This window comes from Cariama cristata, unplaced genomic scaffold (genome assembly GCF_000690535.1).
Source record: "Cariama cristata isolate BGI_N322 unplaced genomic scaffold, ASM69053v1 scaffold11761, whole genome shotgun sequence".
NCBI lineage: Eukaryota > Metazoa > Chordata > Aves > Cariamiformes > Cariamidae > Cariama > Cariama cristata.
The window spans coordinates 45,013-54,281 of NW_009597586.1; the positions used below are offsets into that span (position 1 = coordinate 45,013).

A 9,269-nucleotide genomic window follows, 5' to 3' on the forward strand; every position below is an offset into this window, starting at 1 on the left:
ATCTGTACAGTGTTATCATTTACAACAGTTTTACATTTAAAATCGGTAAATTAAAAAGAATCAAGCACTTTCCCTAAACTTTTTTTTCTTGGCTATATTATTAAATCACTTATGGCTATTTACAAATTTCAAATTCAGGCTACTGCTTCTTAAAGCATTATTGCCTAGGTTTTACATATTGACCTCCAATTTCTTAGAGTATTTAATTCCCAATTGTTTCTGAAACATTTTTGCAAATAATCTTTTTCATTTTTTTAAAGGTAAGGCAGTTAATCTTCAAGTAAGTGCAGTAGACGAATTTACCAGTACTAATCAGCAGTACAGTTCAGCTATCACTTGTATTACTTCAAGTCAGATCTCTGTAGAAGAGCCAGATGGAAAAGCAAGGTAACAGACAGGTGCTCAAAAATATCTCCCTAATTTGCTCCTGATCTGCAAGTGGACAACTGAAATTAAGGACACAATGGGGGTGGGAGGGAAAAATCAGTAAGATCTTGCTGAACTATTTATAATTACTTAAGGATAGCACTGCCTTTGGCTAGTTTTTCTATTGACAGGTTTTATAAAAAAAAAGTATCTGATATACATAAATTAAAAGTTAAAAAAAAGTCACACAACTTAATTGTATTTTTACATAAGTTTGGTCCAGAGAACACGTAGACCAACCAACACTTTAAAAACAGTCTTCAACTTTGCTTAAGCTTTCTTACTATTAACAGTTTATGAATCAAGCTAATCTCTTCAAATTGAAATGAAACATCCTCTAGAAGAGTTTGCATGAGACTATTTAACTCACAGTATCAAAATCTTTAAGTGGTTCACTCAAACACACTTCCAAGTCAAATTCACCTTCTGCTTGATAGTCAACATGTCTAACTTTGGTGGGAGTGCCAGAACAGGTATCCTGGAATACAAAGTCAGTTCATAAATAGCAGTTAAATACAGGTTTAATCACGCAATAATTCATTTCACTTTTGTAATTCATTTAGACCACTATGACAGAGGCCTACAAACACTTCAAAGGCCATACAAAAAAACAAGTCTAGTCTTAAGATTAAAGAGATTTAAAATGAAGGCTTCTGCCCATTCAACCACATTAAAACTTTACACAGATTCAATATGCAGAGAAACAAATCCAATAAGAAAAATATTACTAGATCTTTACTGGAGGTTACTGCTCAGCTGTACTAAATGCTTTCTGGATATAAAAGCAGCCTATTTCAAAAAGTCTGAGTGTGCCAAGAAAATTACATCCTATTTTAACATTAGATATTGCAATCTAAAGTATTATTTCCACTGTACATCATAGCTCAAAACTGACATGCTTTGAATAGATAAATTTTCTTTTGCAGGCTATGAAAAATGAGATTTGTCATTTGAGATGGTCACTTAAGTTTTAACTCTCTAAACTCGGACTACAGACAGATATTGGCTATAGCTGGGAAAATGTCTGAATTTAAAGATCGCTCAGCTTTATAAACAGTCTCTAAACACAGCAGATTATGGAATTTCTCATGTATTCAGGCTAGCCTGTATATAATTCTAAGTAATGGACCAATTATTAACAAATATTTATGCAAATGAGAGATATGCTTACATCATTGTCTTGACAGCTCGTTTGAGATTCAGTAGAATTGCTTCCAACAGATTCTGTCTCCATCTCACCAAGGTCAACAGGACTACTGTAAAATAATTAAAAAGGATACAGCTTAAAACAAGTTCAGTTTTTTGGTAGTAAGTTGCATTTTGTAGGTGCAGTTCTGAAAACGATGCAAGAGCAAAGTTACCTACAGAGATTATAGGGACAGCGGTGGCAAACTGGAGAGACCAAAGAGAATAGCAGGTCAACTCAAGACAGCCAAGAAGGCCAAGGACTAAATTAACATCTTCATATTGAGTGTTGGGTATGTGTCTTTGCCAAGTTGCAGTATTCAAAAAATGCCTCAATACAAATGGTGACAAATGTTACGGAAGAGCAAGGAATTTTTTTTCCAGACAAGGTTTTCATCAATTTTTGCAACATAAGATTTAATATCTGCTATACACAGAACTAGACCCCAGCATCTGAAGATAGACGAGTATTTCAACACCAATGTACACAGTAGGCGTCGGGCTGAAATACCAACTCCCCTCTCACCAATTACAAGTAAAAGGGAGCTAAAAGTAAGCCCCTTAGATCCCATTGCTCCACCTTGGTTTTAAAATTGGCATCACTGTTAGGGAAAACAGTAGTTTATTACCACAAAACTGTTTCCTGAGGAATGAGTTACATCTGTCTCTCCTTCATTTTGGATTTCCAGAGTTTTATTTTGGATGTTCCCTGATCAGTTTTATTGCTTTCTATAGATGAAAATAACTAGTTACATTATTCTACATCTTCTGGAGCACAATACCACAGTAGCTTGGCCACCACAACACTTGTGGCCATGCTTTTAAATTTAATGGTACCTTGAGATGATTTTACAAGTACTTCTTTCCTCCTCTCTGCTCAAAAAGAATAATTTATACCACTGTTCTTGAACTAGCAAGTGAGAAGGCTATGAGGCAGGTTCTCATACATTGTATTGCTCCAAGCTCTATATTCATGAGATCTGGCAATTAGTAAGAACTCTTCAGCACTGCTTCTACCACAGATGAATCTGCAGACTGCTCTGAAAGAATCAGCTTGCCTCAATGCTGTGTTACTTTCTTTCATAGAATGAGCAGAATCAGCTCTGATTTCACCCAGCGGACATACATTAAAATAATGAAGGATACATATGTATGCCCTTGCAAGGACACTGGGTAAGTCTAGGTAAGTTTAGTCCCACTAACTAGGTCCAAAAAGCTATTAGATATTTTGACAAAGAAGGAACTGAATAGCACTAAGTGTGGACAAATAACTAATGAAAACACTGAGCAATCACTGACTTGTCTCAAAAAGGGCTATGCTGGTTTTTGGTGGTTTTTTTGGGCGTTGGTTTTTGTTTGTTTTTTTTAAACACGAGACTTCATATATTAATTTCTATAAAGACATCTTGAATACTGTATACATACATTTCTTGCAGATCACATCCTTCCTCAGTAGGTGGATCCCAGGAATGCAGTGCAACTTTCCATAGTTTAATTTGCTGGTCCCATGACCTACGACTGTACTTCTTAAATTTATTTGGAGTTCTGGGATGAACTCCTGGTATACGATGGCATCTATTCAGATATGACATGAAAAATTCATTAGTGTTTTTCACACATACATAACATGTAGTTTTAAATGTTAAGACTGATCACCTGCTACATAGACTCATTACAACTAATTTAATATATTATTTACGAGAAAAGACTAGTGTGCAATTCCAGCACTCCAGTGAAAAGTTGTCAGCTCCTTAAGAACTTCTTAGTTTTTCCATCTTCGAGTCAAAAAAAGAAAGGATTAGTCTCAAAAACCTCATTCCAAACTTAAGAGGAACTGTAGTCCATTTTGTCTTTTAGTTTACTAATGAGAAAATAGACTGCAAAAAGCAGTTTCATTTCCTCTAGTTGACAAGCACAATCAAGAGAACTTTCACTTCCATTTCTGCAGCATGAGAAAGTTTGAAGGGATATTCCTCATGTACCAACTAGTTAAAAAAAAATTCCACGTCTCATTTGATTGTTAGTGTGACTTATTGGTAAAAAAAAAGTCTCAGAAAGTTTAATTTGTAGAGGCCTTCTATTTGAATGTGTCTCAGATATCAAGTTTAGTATGTTAATATGCTTATGACTTACAATCGAAGTTTTCCAGAAACTCAAGCAGCTTACCTAGGAACTTCTTTAATGTATCTATCATACGCAATTGTGTTTTTTCCGTAGTTTATCTGTTTTTGTCTTCTCATCAAAACCACTTCATCTGTCTCAAGTTCTACTGTCACAGTGGACTCCTTTGAATCGGAACTAAAGAAAAAAATTGTAGATTTGGGACTACTAGAAAAAAAGTGACACTCAAGCAAACTCACGTGTAGAAGATTATAAAGAAACATGTTAAAACTTTTCAAATGAATGCTTGGGCTGTTACTGAACTACAATGTTGGCGCAGACTTAAGATGAACTATTTCAAACTGAGCATTTTAAGACACAACATGGTACATGTGAAAATTCAGACCTATTGTCAGAGTTTTCCTCAGCTAAGCTAGAAATTTAACCTACCTTCCAGAAGAGTACTTCCTTTCTCTTGAAAATTCATTTATCAGGAGTTTTCTTCTGTATCTGTAAAGAGTTCAAATCAGTATTAAGAATATACGTACACAAATAGAACATGCAAGACTGTACTGTCACAGCTCACAGTTGATTTCACTTCTCAGCTAAGCAGTCTTGAAGAAGTCAACCCAGACACTGTAAACACCCTTCCACTATGGAACAGATGTTTCAGTTTTTCCCTAAAAAACCCCACCCAACATCCGAGGACTTTCTTTTCCTAAGACTTTTCCCTAAAAATCTTTTTATAGCAATGATATGCAAAACCAGTAATTAGATTTAATTACTTTGAATATCCTTTCACTAAGAAGTTCAGGAAAGGTTTCTTCCAAAAGGGGAAATATTTAGTGACACACATCAACTCTTCAGAGAGTATGCTACATCATTCCTGCAGGACTTAAGCCAAAGCTGACCTAAAAGCAGCAGACAAGAAGGTTGGTCTGATTTTACTATAATGGTGAAGTTAAAAATAAAAATCAATACAGATTGTACAAGACAACTACCATTTCACCTCCTTTCCCCACTTCATCTTAAACACCCACAGGTACCTTGCAATTTCTTTGTTAACACTGGTCCTCATTTCATCTTCTTCCACTGCAGTTCCCCAATCTGAACACCGGGAAAGGGGTCCAGGGCCTTCTGGTGTTGTAAAACTAGAAAGAAAGAAAAAAAGAGAGCCTCCGCATTAAAATTTTATTTTATTTTATTTCCCACCCCCAGCATCTCCCCCATAGACTGTTTGATAGCTATTTAATGATTCATTTATAGTAGTCACAATGGCTGTGAAAATCTTGTATTGTTTTATTAAAATGTCATCATTATAAAATTAAGCATCAGTTGAGAGTTCCACCTTGAGGTTGTGTGGTTTGGGGTTTGTGGTTTGTTTTTTCTTTCCTTAAAAATTTATGTAGACATCTATGGAAACATACCACTGTAGCACATAACCTAGCCTACACTTTCAACAACTTTAAGCTGGTGTTCTTCAGAAAATAGTATGTGAAATAACAACTTTACTCATTTACTCACTTATTTTCACTCCACTAAATGAGTTAAATATTTATTCTTTCATGATTGCAGACTCATTAGCTATATAAGAGACAAAAGTTAGAATACAGAATTAAACTGTACAGCTAATTAATTAAAATTACATGACAGCACCAGGAGTTTCTCCATGTGAAAATATACCTATTAGAGAAGGCAAAGGCATAAAAAAAAAGCAGTCAATCTTTAGCTAGTAAACTGAGATTTGCTATGACTTTGCAAACTGATACTTAACAACTTTATTGCAGCCCATTAGCATCACGAGCAGATTCAGACTGTTGCAGGGGAATAAGCTCATATCTCTTCCCAGCCATCAACAGTTGCCTACATTCAGATTATTAAACAAGTTTTCCAGTTTCTGTCTTCCTGATGACCAATCCTCCTAAAGTACAAACTCAAAATCGTATGCTACAGACCAGAGCTTTTTCAGTAGCTCTGGAAATGCTCTGGAGACTTACCAGGATTCTGTGCAGAGAAGTCCCTCGAAGTCAGGGAATTAGATCCATCTGCGCTAAAACCAGTTCCAACTCCCTCCCTACTCCCAGCTCAGAAATCAGCTTGCACTACGTTGAAGTTTTTATTAAATTCAAACTAAAAGCTCTTTTTAGATGAAACCCAGTTACCAACTCAGAAAAATTAAAAATCCATAGCAAACAGTACAGGTCCCTCTGCAAACACCTGTTCAACCTCCAAAGATTTTTAGCATTTGCTTATACCTATTTCTAACTTTGCAGAAAATGCAGGGCATATTCAATTACCGCTCTCCCATAGTAGAAAACAGCACAATCCCAGAACTACCCAGTTAGTGCCACCATCTGAGCTTTTTCCTCAACACTGTGTCATACCTTTTCATACTTGTTTGATTCTGTGCCTGTGCTGCATATACAGAGAATCAGAGAGCTGGTGGGAGGCTCTACAGCTTTTTCTCTTGATTAATTTGCTCTGGTGCCAGACATACTGAGCTTAGCCATCAGGACTCTGATCCGCGCGTGCCATTTCACACTTGGTGAGCAGCTCTGGTGCTGTGCTAGGACTGCAAATGGTGCTCAAACTCTGCCAGAGGTGCAGAAAAACAAGGCTATAACTGCCCATCCCTGCCCCCCCCCAAGCCCTGACTGAACTTGTTGTACGACCCAGCCTCCATTCTGGTCCTCTTCCCATTCTAAAATTTTATTTTGACAATGTTGAATTTGCATAAACAAAAACTAGTTTTAGCGCAGGAAAAGAATAACTTCAATGAGAGCTGAATTAATGCTGTTTAACATCTTTGTCGGCAAGACAGACAGTGGGATGGAGTGCACCCTCAGCAAGTTTGTCGACGACACCAAGCTGTGTGGTGTGGTCGACACGCTGGAGGGAAGGGATGCCATCCAGAGGGACCTTCACAGGCTTGAGAAGTGGGCCTGTGCGAACCTCATGAAGTTCAGCAAGGCCAAGTGCAAGGTCCTGCACATGGGTGAGGGCAACCCCAAGCACAAATACAGGCTGAGTGGAGAATGAATTGAGAGCAGCCCTGAGGAGGACGACTTGAGGGTCCTGGTTTACATGGACCTGTTGGAGCGAGTCCAGAGGAGGTCACAAAGGTGATCTGAGGGCTGGAGCACCTCTCCTATGAAGACAGGCTGAGAGAGTTGGGGTTGTTTTGCCTGGAGAAGAGAAGGCTCCAGGGAGACCTTACTGCAGCCTTCCAGTACCTGAAGGGGGCCTACAAGAAAGCCGGGGAGGGACTTTTTACAAGGGCATGGAGTGATAGGGGTAATAGCTTTAAAAAGGAAGAGGGAAGATTTAGATGAGATATTAGGAAGAAATTCTTCACGGTGAGGGTGGTGAGGCACAGACACAGATTGCCCAGAGAAGCTGTGGATGCCCCATCCCTGGAGGTGTTCAAGACGACCAGGTTGGATGGGGCTTTGAGCAACCTGGTCTGGTGGAAGGTGTCCCTGCCCATGGCAGGGTGCTTGGAACTGGATGGTCTTTAAAGTCCCTTCCAACCCAAACCATTCTTTGATTCCAAACTAAACCAGAAAGTATGCCTGTTCAGTTCAATACTGGAAGACACAGAAAAGCATTGCTTATTTAGGTTGAAACTGACGAAGCAATCTGTAAAGTTTCATCCTTGTACTCTTATTCAAACATGCTTCCTGAAATGAAATTCATTTACTCTGGACATTGTGATTCGAGCTGTTGACCAATGTCTTCCCTGCTTATTATCAGCAAAGAAAAATGGGTAGTTACAGGGCACAACTCATCTCATTTTAGATTAGAAATCTAGATTGAATCAACTGGGCTGCAGGCCACAACTCCCATCGACTGATAAAAGGGATTAAAGGGACCATGGCACGAATAGCTCAGGTGTAGACAGTGATATAAAATAAGATACTTTCACTAAACTGAAGTTAACCTGTGCTAGAAAATAGTAAGGAAGGCAGCAAGCAACAGTATTACCAGAGTGACCTCAGAAGTGGACGCCACCACACATGTACAGACATACTAGATACAACTTCTCAAGATGGTCTGTACTGCCTTCAGAAATATGAAGACAGATGACTTAAGACTTGAATTTCTCTCATCTCATTTAATTTTATCACAACAGTATGTACAGCCTATACCCACAAACATAATTGGCTTGTGCAGTTATTGCTTGATGATAAGTGGCAGTAAGCAAGCACGAAATAGGACAGAAAATTACGAAAAATATAATCCAAGGCATAAAAATGAAAAAATGTTTAATCTTGGAGCCACTTCTGAAGAGAAGAACACTGCACTAGATTCTTTCCCTCCTTTAAGACCAGCTATTTATGGTTGATGAGCGATTTATAAATAGGCAGGTGTTAAAATATATATAGTCAATTCAACAGCTCCTGATGAACAAAAAGAGCAGAAAGTTGTTTTTATTGCAAGCACTGCCTACCTGTCCGGTCTGTTGTCAGAAGGCCTGTACTCGTTTTCATCAAAAACGGATGAATCGGATTCATTCTGCTTTCTCCGCTTTCCATCTGCACCGCGTTTCCTTCCTTGGGACCAGCGAGGCGGAGGCTGTGGGCTGGGAGCAGACAAGCCGAGACAACGTGAGCATACTAGGTACTTTTATTGACCTCTTTGAAAGATCATAATGATACTAAGGGAACTAGAGAGTTAATCTTAGAAACACAAGCCTGTTACAATGGTATGCAGTAGTGTGTAACTTGGTACCAGTGCATGAGCACATCTGGCATAAAAGTGATAACAAGACCCTTAAATCAAGGACGTTGCGCTCATTATCAGGGACTGCACTTCAAGGCAGGAACTCTTAAATCATTACCAAAGACCTTGTTAGGAGAACAGGACCTGCGACTGCTGTCAATCAAGAAAAAGGAAGATGAGAGCTAAAAGTTCAGCAAAAGGACATGGTGATGAAGAAGAGTGGAAGAAGTAAAAGAACACCAGATGTCTCTGAAGACCCCCAAAAGGACTAAAATGGACATACGGAAATGGGAGTTGCCTATGATAATGAGTTCCGGGAAAATTGTTAATATGTTAATCACCTCTTGCAAGTCTTATGAATATGTATAAAAACTAAAAATATAAGCCTGTAACTAACACAAGCACGGTATGCACGCTGGGTGGAAGGATCCCCCGTGCATCCAGCGCTGCTAATACAGAATACTGAATCACTGCTAAATTTGATGTTTAATTTCTTGGAATCAACCACATGCAGACATCGTAGTTTATTCACTAATTTTACTTCAACAAATCAAGCTTAGCGACACAAGCGGGTGTGGGCCTTAAGAGTCCCTCAGAAGGAGGCTCTCCCACGCAAGGAAACTCCACCGTTAACGGCCCCACGCCCTGCCCCTCACCGCCCGCCCCTACAGACAACGGGGGGCACAGGAGACCCAGGCGTTTACACCTCTTTCCCCCCTGCGGGAGCTTCAGCCCCGCTTCGCTTTCACTGGGGGTCCCGCACCTCAGCGAGGGGCGACCGGCTGCCCCACGGGCGAACATGGCGGACCCCGGGCGGCGCAACGGCCCCTTTAGGG

The 9,269-nt window shown here is 39.2% G+C and overlaps 1 protein-coding gene across 1 annotated transcript; it reads right to left on the reverse strand.

Moving 5' to 3' along the window:
* Window positions 1–341: 341 nt before the first annotated feature.
* On the reverse strand, window positions 342–9,234 carry SLBP (stem-loop binding protein). Its single transcript, XM_009708946.1, is given in 9 exon segments — window positions 342–446; window positions 797–904; window positions 1,598–1,682; window positions 3,037–3,186; window positions 3,778–3,909; window positions 4,162–4,221; window positions 4,758–4,862; window positions 8,162–8,293; window positions 9,197–9,234. Coding segments are annotated over 9 exon segments (915 nt in total).
* Window positions 9,235–9,269: the final 35 nt, after the last annotated feature.